A 17473-nucleotide genomic window follows, 5' to 3' on the forward strand; every position below is an offset into this window, starting at 1 on the left:
GTTTTCCTGTGATTAGGAGGGGATGTGGCTGTGGAGTGACGGCTCAGCTGTTGACCATTTTTACTGGGAGGAGGATGAGCCCAGTAACTCTGGACAGGGGGAGAACTGTATGGAGCTACACACTGGAGGTGCACACATACACACACACACACTCTCTCTCTCTCTCTCTCTCTCTCTCTCTCTCTCTCTCTGTCTCTCTCTCTCTCTCTCTCTCTCTCTCTCTCTCTCTCTCGACATTGAAATAATTGAAGTGTTGTTGGTTGTTGCCTTGGTAACAGCTGGGCAGGGATGGAATGACGTGTCCTGTGGAGAGCTGAGGTTCTACGTGTGTTCGATGGAGACAAGGTAGCGGGATAATACTGTCTTGTACCTGGCCACGTTTTTGCAGAGACCACATTAACAGTAAATTACATTCATGTCTTTTTTTTTCATGTTCTTTTAGATCTGGTTTAGCAGCATTAGCAAGTCAGAAGCAAGCACACGAGAGAGGTAGGTGTGTCTAGGACCATTGCTATTCATTGTAAAGCTATCAGCTATTTTGACCACTTTCCCCAGCAGCTTCGGCAAAAACGTGGAGCACTCTGCCATAAAGATGACAGCTGTCTGATGTTTAATGGCACTTGAGAACGCTACGCCATTCAAACTTTAAAACGTGTAGACAGGTCTGAAATAGTTTTTAAACTATTAAGCTTTTCATCCTCCTAGAAAACCTCATCCACTTTAATGGGATATCTTCAACATTCTAAAGATGCCATTATTTAAATCTCCCATGTTAAAAACTGACTTCCAACGTTCTATTCACTGTAAACAATGTGACTTTTGACACCAATCAGCTATCGGCTATTTTGATCACTTTCCCCAGCAGCTTCGGCAAAAACGTAGAGCATATTTTTAAGTCCACTTCTCTGCTATTCAAACCTAACATTATAACACAGAAATAACTTCTACCAATCAAACTATACAGCTGTTTTGGTAACTGCATCAGCTACTTTAATGTAGCTATCTTCCCACTGTTGAAGTAAGTGCCATATAACGTTTAGAATGTTCTAATTGTAGCACTGTGGAAGCATGTCGGACTGATTATACCACACAGCTCACTCTAACCCACTAACCTTACCCTCTATAACAACCCCCACGCTAGCCACGCTACGATAGCGACCCCACTTACTATAGCTAACCCATGACCTACCTATCTAAAATAGCCTGGGCTATTTACTACTACTACTACAACCCACTGACGGCTACCATCAACTAGTTTTACAACGGTCACTCCCTCTACTAAACCAGCCTACAAAATGTAACACTAACAAACTTCTAAACTACTTCCACTAGGTGCACCGTCATAGTTCTTCCCCAAATAACAGACGAGTTTCAGAAGAAAGTTCCTTGTTTCTGGCCATTTTGAGCCTGTAATCGAACCCACAATTGCTGATGCTCCAGATACTCAACTAGTCTCAAGAAGGTCAATTTTATTGTTTCTTTAATCAGCACAACAGTTTTCAGCTCTGCTAACATAATTGCAAAAAGGGTTTTCTAATGATCAATTAGCCTTTTAAAATGATAAACTTGGATTAGCAAACACAACGTGCCATTGGAACACAGGACTGATGGTTGCTGATAATGGGCCTCTGTACGCCTATGTAGATATTAAATTAAAAATCAGCCGTTTCCAGTTACAATAGCCATTTACAACATTAACAATGTCTACACTGTATTTCTGATCAATTTGATGTTATTTTAATGGACAATAAAATTGCTTTTCTTTCGAAAACAAGGACATTTCTAAGTGACCCAAACTTTTGAACGGTTGTGTATTTTGATTTGTTGAACAATTTTTTTTGGTTACTACATGATTCCATATGTGTTATTTCACAGTTTTGATGTCTTCACTATTATTCTACAATGTAGAACTTGGTAAAATAATAGAAAACCCTTGAATGAGTAGGTGCGTCCAAACGTTTGACTTGTACTCTATGTTTACAGTAAAATACAATGAGAACATTGATTTATTCACCAAAACAATGACATCTACTCAATTTAGGCAGTAAACATTATTTATAATAAAGGTTACATGGAGAAAATTGAACCTCTCTGAAATGAAAATGGATGGCCCTCCCTTCAGCAAAATATATTTTCCCTGAACGCTTGAAATAAACAAACAGAGGTAAGCTATTTAACCACCTAGAGTCGATTGATGCACCGGTGCGTCAATCTAAGTTACATAAAAAAATTATTCCCATCAAACGCTCTGGCTTTCCTATATGGAATAATGCAGTAACCAAAAAAGTGTTAAACATATATTTTAGATTCTTCAAAGTAGCCACACTTTGCCTTGATGACAGCGTTGCACACTCTTGGCATTCTCTCAACCAGCTTCACCTGGAATGCTTTTCCAACAGTCCTGAAGGAGTTCCCACATATGATGAGCACTTGTTGGCTGCTTTTCCTTCACTCTGCGGTCCGACTCATCCCAAACCATCTCAATTGGGTTGAGGTCGGGTGATTGTGGAGGCCAGGTCATCTGATGCAGCACTCCATTACTCTCCATCTTGGTCAAATAGCACTTACACAGCCTGGAGGTGTGTTGGGTCATTGTCCTGTTGAACAACAAATGATAGTCCCACTAAGCCCAAAAGAGATGGGATGGCGTATCGCTGTAGAATGCTGTGGTAGCCATGCTGGTTAAGTGTGCCTTGAATTCTAAATAAATCACAGACAGTATCACCAGCAAAGCACCCCCACACCATCACACCTCCTCCTTCATGCTTCACGGTGGGAACCACAAATGCGGAGATCATCCATTCCCCTACTCTGCATCTCAGAAAGACATTGTGGTTGGAACCAAAAATCTCCAATTTTGACTCATCAGACCAAGGGACAGATTTCCACCGGTCTAATGTTATTTCAAAAAAAATGTCCTCTGTAGCTCAGCTGGTAGAGCACGGCGCTTGTAACGCCAAGGTAGAGGGTTCGATCCCCGGGACCACGCATACACAAAAAAATGTATGCACGCATGACTGTAAGTCGCTTTGGATAAAAGCTTCTGCTAAATGGCATATTATATTATTCCTCCCCCCAGAACTGGTTGAAGAGGTGAGTATTTATGACGTCCTGTGGGAGACCAGTGAGAGAGTAGCAGATGAGACCCGCGACTCAGCCTTCCTCAGAGGGATGTATTCCAGACGTCTGCCTGCCCGCTTCTACGCTGACTTCTGCCACCAGGAGGTGCTATACCTGGACAGAGTCATCACCATGCTGCAGGTGAAAGGAAAATACATTAAATAAAACTAATACCGTAAAGTTATACGTGGTTGTCGTCCCTAGCTATCTTAAGATAAGTTGCTCTGGATAACAGTGTCTGCTAAATGTGTGTGTGAGTGCCAGGTGCTGATCAGAACAGTCCAGGGTCCCCCAGACATCATGCTGTTTCTCCAGACAACACATCAACACTACCAGGAGTCTCTGATGGAGGCCCAGAACCAAACTCCACCACACCTGGTAAGAAGCACTTATAACAATCACCCTTAATATACAATTTAAGATAATATATCTTAATATATAATTTAAGAGGACTTAAAGCAAGAAAACAACTGGAACGTAGTAGTTGATTTATCAATTCAATAAACCTTCCATAAACGTTTTCAATAACCCTTATTTAACCTTTTTGTTTTGGTTGAATTCAAGTTCAATTACTCAGGTTTTAGTGTATTTAGACCCACCCCAAAATGGAAATCAATAGTTTAAAGTCTCTGCTTTCTTTTCCCTTTTTGATTCCGTTTAGTTCATTCAGTTCACTTCATAGTCTTTTAGAATGACAATAATATTCCCTTTAGTTCATTCAGTTCAGTTCATAGTCTTTTATCATTACAACAATATTCCCTTTAGTTCATTTATTTCAGTTCATAGTCTTTTCGCATTCAAATTATATTTCCCTAAATTGGCTTTTTAGTGTGTCTATAGCTAGGTTTCCATCCAATTGGTGACAGATTTTCAAGTGAATATTCAAAAATCTTCATAAAAACAATATGCCATTTCAGAGTTTCCGTTAAGAAAACTTGGTGCTGGACAACACGATAGGGAAGATTTTAATTTACCGGATATTTGAGAAATCCATATGCATTCAGATCCAACCTGGCGCAGCCAGCGCCATCAATAAACGAGAGATGTTGGCCAAATGAGCCACATTTACAAACTTTAAAAACAGATATAATTAATGACAAAAACACTATTCCTTCTGTTTCGCAAAACTTTATAGCCTAAACTTTATACCTATTTTTTTAAATTGTTTTTTAGGCTACTTTCCTAAAACAATAATTGTCCACTAAATGTATCAGGGTATGCATGCAAAGGCCTATAGGCTTAGGTGTTCACTGTATGATATTCATATTTTAATAAATATATATATATATATACAGTGCCTTGCAAAAGTATTCAGCCCCCTTGCCGTTTTTCCTATTTTGTTGCATTACAACCTGTAATTTAAATGGATTTTAATTTGGATTTCATATAATGGACATACACAAAATAGTTCAAATTGGTGAAGTGAAATGAAAAAAATTACTTGTTTCAAAAAATTCTAAAAAATCAATAACGGAAAAGGGGTGTGTGCATATGTTTTCACCCACTTTGCTATGAAGCCCCTAAATAAGATCTGGTCAACCAATTACCTTCAGAAGTCACATAATTAGTTAAATAAAGTCCACCTGTGTGCAATCTAATTTTCACATGACCTGTCACATGATCTCAGTATATATACACCTGTTCTGAAAGGCCCCAGAAAAAAGCCATTGCTTAAAGAAGAAAAATAAGCAAACACGTTTGGTGTTCGCCAAAAGGCATGTGGGAGACTCCCCAAACACATGGAAGAAGATACTCTGGTCAAATGAGACTAAAATTGAGCTTTTTGGCCATCAAGGAAAACGCTATGTCTGGTGAAAACCCAACACCTCTCATCACCCCGAGAACACCATCCCCACAGTGAAGCATGGTGGTGGCAGCATCATGCTGTGGGGATGTTTTTCATCGGCAGGGACTGGGAAACTGCTCAGAATTGAAGGAATGATGGATGGCAATAAATACAAGGAATTTCTTGAGGGAAACCTGTTTCAGTCTTCCAGAGATTTGAGACTGGGATGGAGGTTCACCTTCCAGCAGGACAATGACCCTAAGCATACTGCTAAAGCAACCCTCGAATGGTTTAAGGGGAAACATTAAGCCCAAACCTCAATCCAATTGAGAAACTGTGGTATGACTTAAAGATTGCTGTACACCAGCGGAACCCATCCAACTTGAAGGAGCTGGAGCAGTTTTGCCTTGAAGAATGGGCAAAAATCCCAGTGGCTAGATGTGCCAAGCTTATAGAGACATACCCCAAGAGACTTGCAGCTGTAGTTGCTGCAAAAGGTGGCTCTACAAAGTATTGACTTTGGGGGGGGGGGGGGGGGGGGGGAATAGTTATGCACGCTCAAGTTCTCAGTTTCTTTGTCTTATTTCTTGTTTGTTTCACCCCAAAAAATATTTTGCATCTTCAAAGTGGTAGGCATGTTGTGTAAATCAAATGATACCAGCCCCCCAAAAATCTATTTTAATTCCAGGTTGTAAGGCAACAAAATAGGAAAAAGGCCAAGGGGGGTGAATACTTTCGCAAGCCACTGTACACTGGGGATAATGGGGAAGATGGGCGACACCTGGAGGGGGGTGGAGACAATCACAAAGACAGGTGAAACTGATCAGGGTTCATTCTCTGTGTAAGGGCTATATTACCAAGAAGGAGAGTGATGGAGTGCTGCATCAGATGACCTGGCCTCAACAATCCCACGACCTTAACCAAATTGAAATGGTTTGGGATGAGTTGGACCGCAGAGTGAAGGAAAAGAAGCCAACAAGTGCTCAGCATATGTGGGAACTCCTTCAATACTGTTGAAAAGCATTCCAGGTGAAGCTGGTTGAGAGAATGCCAAGAGTATGCAAAGCTGTCATCAAGGCAAAGGATGGCTATTTGAAGAATCTCAAATATAAAATTAATTTAGATTTGTTTAACAATTTTTTGGTTACTACATGATTCTATATGTGTTATTTCATAGTTTTGATGCCTTCACTATTATTCTACAATGTAGAAAATAGTAAAAAAGAAAAAAAAAAACACACTTTGAATGAGTAGGTGTTGTAAAACTTTTGACCGGTAGTGTATACTGTGGCATATAACAGTGGCGGCACAGGAGGCTGAACCCCGAAGTAGGGCTTCAGATTGAACACAGTGTGTGTTTTCGTCACCTTCCATTCTATTCCATAGCTGACAGGACCCCAACTGTCTCATCACTGTTGCTGGACTGGACCACTTCAGCTCAAGACTTGGATGAGAAGTAGTCCGACGCTTTAGAAAGCGGATGCGCCCAGACCATATCTCCCGGCAGAAAACTGTGCATTATAGTATTTGGCTTGTCTGGCCTGGCATATGCCCCCCTCTGTTGGACTTCTTATGCCTGCTGTGTCTCCAAGAGGTTGGAGGGTGGGATCAGCCTGTCCTGAGGCCCTTGGAGATTCCTCCCCATGGAAGGCTCAGGAGTGGGGGTTTCTGCTTATTTCATGTTTTGCCGTGTTGATGGCATAACGGAACTCAGGAAGCCACTGGTCCCAGTTCCTGTGGTGTTCTCCCACAAAAGAGGCAATCGTAGTCTTGAGAGTACGATTGTCTCTGTCCGTAAGATTGGCTTGTGGATGGTAATTTGTGCTGAACTGGTGGTGTCATCCGCCATGACCTGCAAAGATCCTCCATAACATTGCCTGTGAACTGGAATCCACGATCAGATATGAGGAGCTGAGGATGAAATTCACTATCCTTCAGGAAAAACATTTCAACCCATTTAGTAAATTAGTCGATGCGAATTGATGACCACCAGACAACCTCCACGATGCAAAGAAAAGTCATGGAAGTAATCCAGAAAACAGGAGACAAGGGATCTCTTTCTACTATGACTCGATTTGTAGACTGTTACTGTTATATATGTGGCAGTGTCACACTCTGCCTTGGGCCATCAGAACAGAACCACACCTGGTAACGAGCTCTCTCCTCTCTACAGAACCTCCCTATCTGTATATAAATCCACATTGATCTGGTACTCCCTGTATATAGCTCCACATTGATCTGGTACTTGTACTCCCTGTATATAGCTCCACATTGATCTGGTACTGGTACTCCCTGTATATAGCTCCACATTGATCTGGTACTGGTACTCCCTGTATATAGCTCCACATTGATCTGGTACTGGTACTCCCTGTATATAGCTCCACATTGATATGGTACTGGTACTCCCTGTATATAGCTCCACATTGATCTGGTACTGGTACTCCCTGTATATAGCTCCACATTGATCTGGTACTCCCTGTATATAGCTCCACATTGATCTGGTACTCCCTGTATATAGCTCCACATTGATCTGGTACTGGTACTCGCTGTATATAGCTCCACATTGATCTGGTACTCCCTGTATATAGCTCCACATTGATCTGGTACTGGTACTCCCTGTATATAGCTCCACATTGATCTGGTACTGGTACTCCCTGTATATAGCTCCACATTGATCTGGTGCTGGTACTCCCTGTATATAGCTCCACATTGATCTGGTACTCCCTGTATATAGCTCCACATTGATCTGGTACTCCCTGTATATAGCTCCACATTGATCTGGTACTGGTACTCCCTGTATATAGCTCCTCATTTATCTGGTACTCCCTGTATATAGCTCCACATTGATCTGGTACTGGTACTCCCTTTATATAGCTCCACGTTGATCTGGTACTCCCTGTATATAGCTCCACATTGATCTGGTACTGGTACTCCCTGTATATAGCTCCACATTGATCTGGTGCTGGTACTCCCTATATATAGCTCCACATTGATCTGGTGCTGGTACTCCCTGTATATAGCTCCACATTGATCTGGGACTGGTACTCCCTGTATATAGCTCCACATTGATCTGGTACTGGTACTCCCTGTATATAGCTCCACATTGATCTGGTACTGGTACTCCCTGTATATAGCTCCAAATTGATCTGGTACTGGTACTCCCTGTATATAGCTCCACATTGATCTGGTACTGGAACTCCCTGTATATAGCTCCACATTGATCTGGTACTGGTACTCCCTGTATATAGCTCCACATTGATCTGTTACTCCCTGTATATAGCTCCACATTGATCTGGTAGTCCCTGTATATAGCTCCACATTGATCTGGTACTGCTACTCCCTGTATATAGCTCCACATTGATCTGGTACTCCCTGTATATAACTCCACATTGATCTGGTACTCTCTGTATATAGCTCCACATTGATCTGGTACTGGTACTCCCTGTATATAGCTCCACATTGATCTGGTACTCCCTGTATATAGCTCCACATTTATCTGGTACTGGTACTCCCTGCATATAGCTCCACGTTGATCTGGTACTCCCTGTATATAGCTCCACATTGATCTGGGACTGGTACTCCCTGTATATAGCTCCACATTGATCTGGTACTGGAACTCCCTGTATATAGCTCCACATTGATCTGGTACTGGTACTCCCTGTATATAGATCCACATTGATCTGGTACTGGTACTCCCTGTATATAGCTCCAAATTGATCTGGTACTGGTACTCCCTGTATATAGCTCCACATTGATCTGGTACTCCCTGTATATAGCTCCACATTGATCTGGTACTGGTACTCCCTATATATAGCTCCACATTGATCTGGTACTGGTACTCCCTGTATATAGCTCCACATTGATCTGGTACTGGTACTCCCTGAATATAGCTCCACATTGATCTGGTACTGGATCTCCCTGTATATAGCTCCACATTGATCTGGTACTAGTACTCCCTGTAAATAGCTCCACATTGATCTGGAATTGGTACTCCCTGTATATAGCTCCACATTGATCTGGTACTGGTACTCCCTGTACATAGCTCCACATTGATCTGGTACTCCCTGTATATAGCTCCACATTGATCTGGTCCTGGTACTCCCTGTATATAGCTCCACATTTATCTGGTATTGGTACTCCCTGTATGTAGCTCCACATTGATCTGGTACTGGTACTCCCTGTAAATAGCTCCACATTGATCTGGTACTGGTACTCCCTGTATATAGCTCCACATTGATCTGGTACTGGTACTCCCTGTATATAGCTCCACATTGATCTGGTACTGGTACTCCCTGTATATAGCTCCACATTGATCTGGTACTCCCTGTATATAGCTCCACATAATCTGGTACTCCCTGTATATAGCTCCACATTATTCTGGTACTGGTACTCCCTGTATATAGCTCCACATTGATCTGGTACTCCCTGTGTATAGCTCCACATTGATCTGGTACTGGTACTCCCTGTATATAGCTCCACATTGATCTGGTACTGGTACTCCCTGTATATAGCTCCACATTGATCTGGTACTGATACTCCCTGTATATAGCTCCACATTGATCTGGTACTGATACTCCCTGTATATAGCTCCACATTGATCTGGTACTGGTACTTCCTGTATATAGCTCCACATTATTCTGGTACTGGTACTCCCTGTATATAGCTCCACATTGATCGTGTACTCCCTGTATATAGCTCCACATTGATCTGGTACTGGTACTCCCTGTATATAGCTCCACATTGATCTGGTCCTGGTACTCCCTGAATATAGCTCCACATTGATCTGGTACTGGTACTCCCTGTATATAGCTCCACATTGATCTGGTACTGGTACTCCCTGTATATAGCTCCACATTGATCTGGTACTGGTACTCCCTGTATATAGCTCCACATTGATCTGGTACTCCCTGTATATAGCTCCACATTGATCTGGTCCTGGTACTCCCTGTATATAGCTCCACATTGATCTGGGACTGGTACTCCCTGTTTATAGCTCCACATTGATCTGGTGCTGGTACTCCCTGTATATAGCTCCACATTGATCTGGTACTTCCTGTATATAGCTCCACATTGATCTGGTCTGGTACTCCCTGTATATAGCTCCACATTGATCTGGTACTGGTACTCCCTGTATATAGCTCCACATTGATCTGGTACTGGTACTCCCTGTATATAGCTCCACATTGATCTGGTACTGGTAGTCCCTGTATATAGCTGCACATTGATCTGGTACTGGTACTCCCTGTATATCGCTCCACATTGATCTGGTACTGGTACTCCCTGTATATAGCTTCACATTATTCTGGTACTGGTACTCCCTGTGTATAGCTCCACATTGATCTGATACTGGTACTCCCTGTATATAGCTCCACATTGATCTGGTACTGGTACTCCCTGTATATAGCTCCACATTGATCTGGTCCTGGTACTCCCTGTATATAGCTCCACATTGATCTGGGACTGGTACTCCCTGTTTATAGCTCCACATTGATCTGGTACTGGTACTCCCTGTATATAGCTCCACATTGATATGGTACTCCCTGTATATAGCTCCACATTGATCTGGTCTGGTACTCCCTGTATATAGCTCCACATTGATCTGGTACTGGTACTCCCTGTATATAGATCCACATTGATCTGGTACTGGTACTCCCTGTATATAGCTCCACATTGATCTGGTACTGGTAGTCCCTGTAAATAGCTGCACATTGATCTGGTACTGGTACTCCCTGTATATAGCTCCACATTGATCTGGTACTCCCTGTATATAGCTCCACATTGATCTGGTACTGGTACTCCCTATATATAGCTCCACATTGATCTGGTACTGGTACTCCCTGTATATAGCTCCACATTGATCTGGTACTGGTACTCCCTGAATATAGCTCCACATTGATCTGGTACTGGTTCTCCCTGTATATAGCTCCACATTGATCTGGTACTAGTACTCCCTGTAAATAGCTCCACATTGATCTGGAATTGGTACTCCCTGTATATAGCTCCACATTGATCTGGTACTGGTACTCCCTGTATATAGCTCCACATTGATCTGGTACTCCCTGTATATAGCTCCACATTTATCTGGTATTGGTACTCCCTGTATGTAGCTCCACATTGATCTGGTACTGGTACTCCCTGTAAATAGCTCCACATTGATCTGGTACTGGTACTCCCTGTATATAGCTCCACATTGATCTGGTACTGGTACTCCTGTATATAGCTCCACATTGATCTGGTACTGGTGCTCCCTGTATATAGCTCCACATTGATCTGGTACTCCCTGTATAAAGCTCCACATAATCTGGTACTCCCTGTATATAGCTCCACATTATTCTGGTACTGGTACTCCCTGTATATAGCTCCACATTGATCTGGTACTCCCTGTGTATAGCTCCACATTGATCTGGTACTGGTACTCCCTGTATATAGCTCCACATTGATCTGGTACTGGTACTCCCTGTATATAGCTCCACATTGATCTGGTACTGATACTCCCTGTATATAGCTCCACATTGATCTGGTACTGATACTCCCTGTATATAGCTCCACATTGATCTGGTACTGGTACTTGCTGTATATAGCTCCACATTGATCTGGTACTGATACTCCCTGTATATAGCTCCACATTGATCTGGTACTGGTACTTCCTGTATATAGCTCCACATTATTCTGGTACTGGTACTCCCTGTATATAGCTCCACATTGCTCGTGTACTCCCTGTATATAGCTCCACATTGATTTGGTACTGGTACTCCCTGTATATAGCTCCACATTGATCTGGTCCTGGTACTCCCTGAATATAGCTCCACATTGATCTGGTACTGGTACTCCCTGTATATAGCTCCACATTGACCTGGTACTGGTACTCCCTGTATATAGCTCCACATTGATCTGGTACTGGTACTCCCTGTATATAGCTCCACATTGATCTGGTACTCCCTGTATATAGCTCCACATTGATCTGGTCCTGGTACTCCCTGTATATAGCTCCACATTGATCTGGGACTGGTACTCCCTGTTTATAGCTCCACATTGATCTGGTGCTGGTACTCCCTGTATATAGCTCCACATTGATTTGGTACTTCCTGTATATAGCTCCACATTGATCTGGTCTGGTACTCCCTGTATATAGCTCCACATTGATCTGGTACTGGTACTCCCTGTATATAGCTCCACATTGATCTGGTACTGGTACTCCCTGTATATAGCTCCACATTGATCTGGTACTGGTAGTCCCTGTATATAGCTGCACATTGATCTGGTACTGGTACTCCCTGTATATCGCTCCACATTGATCTGGTACTGGTACTCCCTGTATTTAGCTTCACATTATTCTGGTACTGGTACTCCCTGTGTATAGCTCCACATTGATCTGGTACTGGTACTCCCTGTATATAGCTCCACATTGATCTGGTACTGGTACTCCCTGTATATAGCTCCACATTGATCTGGTACTGGTACTCCCTGTATATAGCTCCACATTGATCTGGTCCTGGTACTCCCTATATATATAGCTCCACATTGATCTGGGACTGGTACTCCCTGTTTATAGCTCCACATTGATCTGGTACTGGTACTCCCTGTATATAGCTCCACATTGATATGGTACTCCCTGTATATAGCTCCACATTGATCTGGTCTGGTACTCCCTGTATATAGCTCCACATTGATCTGGTACTGGTACTCCCTGTATATAGCTCCACATTGATCTGGTACTGGTACTCCCTGTATATAGCTCCACATTGATCTGGTACTGGTAGTCCCTGTATATAGCTGCACATTGATCTGGTACTGGTACTCCCTGTATATAGCTCCACATTGATCTGGTACTCCCTGTATATAGCTCCACATTGATCTGGTACTGGTACTCCCTATATATAGCTCCACATTGATCTGGTACTGGTACTCCCTGTATATAGCTCCACATTGATCTGGTACTGGTACTCCCTGAATATAGCTCCACATTGATCTGGTACTGGTTCTCCCTGTATATAGCTCCACATTGATCTGGTACTAGTACTCCCTGTAAATAGCTCCACATTGATCTGGAATTGGTACTCCCTGTATATAGCTCCACATTGATCTGGTACTGGTACTCCCTGTATATAGCTCCACATTGATCTGGTACTCCCTGTATATAGCTCCACATTGATCTGGTCCTGGTACTCCCTGTATATAGCTCCACATTTATCTGGTATTGGTACTCCCTGTATGTAGCTCCACATTGATCTGGTACTGGTACTCCCTGTATATAGCTCCACATTGATCTGGGACTGGTACTCCCTGTATATAGCTCCACATTGATCTGGTACTGGTACTCCCTGTATATAGCTCCACATTGATCTGGTACTGGTACTCCCTGTATATAGCTCCAAATTGATCTGGTACTGGTACTCCCTGTATATAGCTCCACATTGATCTGGTACTGGAACTCCCTGTATATAGCTCCACATTGATCTGGTACTGGTACTCCCTGTATATAGCTCCACATTGATCTGTTACTCCCTGTATATAGCTCCACATTGATCTGGTAGTCCCTGTATATAGCTCCACATTGATCTGGTACTGCTACTCCCTGTATATAGCTCCACATTGATCTGGTACTCCCTGTATATAACTCCACATTGATCTGGTACTCTCTGTATATAGCTCCACATTGATCTGGTACTGGTACTCCCTGTATATAGCTCCACATTGATCTGGTACTCCCTGTATATAGCTCCACATTTATCTGGTACTGGTACTCCCTGCATATAGCTCCACGTTGATCTGGTACTCCCTGTATATAGCTCCACATTGATCTGGGACTGGTACTCCCTGTATATAGCTCCACATTGATCTGGTACTGGAACTCCCTGTATATAGCTCCACATTGATCTGGTACTGGTACTCCCTGTATATAGATCCACATTGATCTGGTACTGGTACTCCCTGTATATAGCTCCAAATTGATCTGGTACTGGTACTCCCTGTATATAGCTCCACATTGATCTGGTACTCCCTGTATATAGCTCCACATTGATCTGGTACTGGTACTCCCTATATATAGCTCCACATTGATCTGGTACTGGTACTCCCTGTATATAGCTCCACATTGATCTGGTACTGGTACTCCCTGAATATAGCTCCACATTGATCTGGTACTGGATCTCCCTGTATATAGCTCCACATTGATCTGGTACTAGTACTCCCTGTAAATAGCTCCACATTGATCTGGAATTGGTACTCCCTGTATATAGCTCCACATTGATCTGGTACTGGTACTCCCTGTACATAGCTCCACATTGATCTGGTACTCCCTGTATATAGCTTCACATTGATCTGGTCCTGGTACTCCCTGTATATAGCTCCACATTTATCTGGTATTGGTACTCCCTGTATGTAGCTCCACATTGATCTGGTACTGGTACTCCCTGTAAATAGCTCCACATTGATCTGGTACTGGTACTCCCTGTATATAGCTCCACATTGATCTGGTACTGGTACTCCCTGTATATAGCTCCACATTGATCTGGTACTGGTACTCCCTGTATATAGCTCCACATTGATCTGGTACTCCCTGTATATAGCTCCACATAATCTGGTACTCCCTGTATATAGCTCCACATTATTCTGGTACTGGTACTCCCTGTATATAGCTCCACATTGATCTGGTACTCCCTGTGTATAGCTCCACATTGATCTGGTACTGGTACTCCCTGTATATAGCTCCACATTGATCTGGTACTGGTACTCCCTGTATATAGCTCCACATTGATCTGGTACTGATACTCCCTGTATATAGCTCCACATTGATCTGGTACTGATACTCCCTGTATATAGCTCCACATTGATCTGGTACTGGTACTTCCTGTATATAGCTCCACATTATTCTGGTACTGGTACTCCCTGTATATAGCTCCACATTGATCGTGTACTCCCTGTATATAGCTCCACATTGATCTGGTACTGGTACTCCCTGTATATAGCTCCACATTGATCTGGTCCTGGTACTCCCTGAATATAGCTCCACATTGATCTGGTACTGGTACTCCCTGTATATAGCTCCACATTGATCTGGTACTGGTACTCCCTGTATATAGCTCCACATTGATCTGGTACTGGTACTCCCTGTATATAGCTCCACATTGATCTGGTACTCCCTGTATATAGCTCCACATTGATCTGGTCCTGGTACTCCCTGTATATAGCTCCACATTGATCTGGGACTGGTACTCCCTGTTTATAGCTCCACATTGATCTGGTGCTGGTACTCCCTGTATATAGCTCCACATTGATCTGGTACTTCCTGTATATAGCTCCACATTGATCTGGTCTGGTACTCCCTGTATATAGCTCCACATTGATCTGGTACTGGTACTCCCTGTATATAGCTCCACATTGATCTGGTACTGGTACTCCCTGTATATAGCTCCACATTGATCTGGTACTGGTAGTCCCTGTATATAGCTGCACATTGATCTGGTACTGGTACTCCCTGTATATCGCTCCACATTGATCTGGTACTGGTACTCCCTGTATATAGCTTCACATTATTCTGGTACTGGTACTCCCTGTGTATAGCTCCACATTGATCTGGTACTGGTACTCCCTGTATATAGCTCCACATTGATCTGGTACTGGTACTCCCTGTATATAGCTCCACATTGATCTGGTACTGGTACTCCCTGTATATAGCTCCACATTGATCTGGTCCTGGTACTCCCTGTATATAGCTCCACATTGATCTGGGACTGGTACTCCCTGTTTATAGCTCCACATTGATCTGGTACTGGTACTCCCTGTATATAGCTCCACATTGATATGGTACTCCCTGTATATAGCTCCACATTGATCTGGTCTGGTACTCCCTGTATATAGCTCCACATTGATCTGGTACTGGTACTCCCTGTATATAGCTCCACATTGATCTGGTACTGGTACTCCCTGTATATAGCTCCACATTGATCTGGTACTCGTAGTCCCTGTATATAGCTGCACATTGATCTGGTACTGGTACTCTCTGTATATAGCTCCACATTGATCTGGTACTCCCTGTATATAGCTCCACATTGATCTGGTACTGGTACTCCCTATATATAGCTCCACATTGATCTGGTACTGGTACTCCCTGTATATAGCTCCACATTGATCAGGTACTGGTACTCCCTGAATATAGCTCCACATTGATCTGGTACTGGTTCTCCCTGTATATAGCTCCACATTGATCTGGTACTAGTACTCCCTGTAAATAGCTCCACATTGATCTGGAATTGGTACTCCCTGTATATAGCTCCACATTGATCTGGTACTGGTACTCCCTGTATATAGCTCCACATTGATCTGGTACTCCCTGTATATAGCTCCACATTGATCTGGTCCTGGTACTCCCTGTATATAGCTCCACATTTATCTGGTATTGGTACTCCCTGTATGTAGCTCCACATTGATCTGGTACTGGTACTCCCTGTAAATAGCTCCACATTGATCTGGTACTGGTACTCCCTGTATATAGCTCCACATTGATCTGGTACTGGTACTCCCTGTATATAGCTCCACATTGATCTGGTACTGGTGCTCCCTGTATATAGCTCCACATTGACCTGGTACTCCCTGTATAAAGCTCCACATAATCTGGTACTCCCTGTATATAGCTCCACATTATTCTGGTACTGGTACTCCCTGTATATAGCTCCACATTGATCTGGTACTCCCTGTGTATAGCTCCACATTGATCTGGTACTGGTACTCCCTGTATATAGCTCCACATTGATCTGGTACTGGTACTCCCTGTATATAGCTCCACATTGATCTGGTACTGATACTCCCTGTATATAGCTCCACATTGATCTGGTACTGATACTCCCTGTATATAGCTCCACATTGATCTGGTACTGGTACTTCCTGTATATAGCTCCACATTGATCTGGTACTGATACTCCCTGTATATAGCTCCACATTGATCTGGTACTGGTACTTCCTGTATATAGCTCCACATTATTCTGGTACTGGTACTCCCTGTATATAGCTCCACATTGATCGTGTACTCCCTGTATATAGCTCCACATTGATCTGGTACTGGTACTCCCTGTATATAGCTCCACATTGATCTGGTCCTGGTACTCCCTGAATATAGCTCCACATTGATCTGGTACTGGTACTCCCTGTATATAGCTCCACATTGATCTGGTACTGGTACTCCCTGTATATAGCTCCACATTGATCTGGTACTGGTACTCCCTGTATATAGCTCCACATTGATCTGGTACTCCCTGTATATAGCTCCACATTGATCTGGTCCTGGTACTCCCTGTATATAGCTCCACATTGATCTGGGACTGGTACTCCCTGTTTATAGCTCCACATTGATCTGGTGCTGGTACTCCCTGTATATAGCTCCACATTGATCTGGTACTTCCTGTATATAGCTCCACATTGATCTGGTCTGGTACTCCCTGTATATAGCTCCACATTGATCTGGTACTGGTACTCCCTGTATATAGCTCCACATTGATCTGGTACTGGTACTCCCTGTATATAGCTCCACATTGATCTGGTACTGGTAGTCCCTGTATATAGCTGCACATT

General features: G+C 43.0%; 1 protein-coding gene across 1 annotated transcript in view; it reads left to right on the forward strand.

Moving 5' to 3' along the window:
• The window catches only part of LOC311114231 (uncharacterized protein), a gene marked incomplete at both ends in the record, with an annotated part of 69741 nt that overhangs the window by 1165 nt on the left and 51103 nt on the right, over positions 1-17473 (forward strand). The window contains 5 exons of the mRNA XM_084189494.1: positions 17-128; positions 279-345; positions 443-489; positions 3080-3261; positions 3385-3498. Coding sequence (XP_084045620.1) covers positions 17-128; positions 279-345; positions 443-489; positions 3080-3261; positions 3385-3498 — 522 coding nt within the window. The remainder of the gene's footprint in view (positions 1-16; positions 129-278; positions 346-442; positions 490-3079; positions 3262-3384; positions 3499-17473) is intronic.

This window comes from Coregonus lavaretus (genome assembly GCF_964263955.1).
Source record: "Coregonus lavaretus genome assembly, contig: HAP1_SCAFFOLD_608, whole genome shotgun sequence".
Classification (NCBI taxonomy): domain Eukaryota; kingdom Metazoa; phylum Chordata; class Actinopteri; order Salmoniformes; family Salmonidae; genus Coregonus; species Coregonus lavaretus.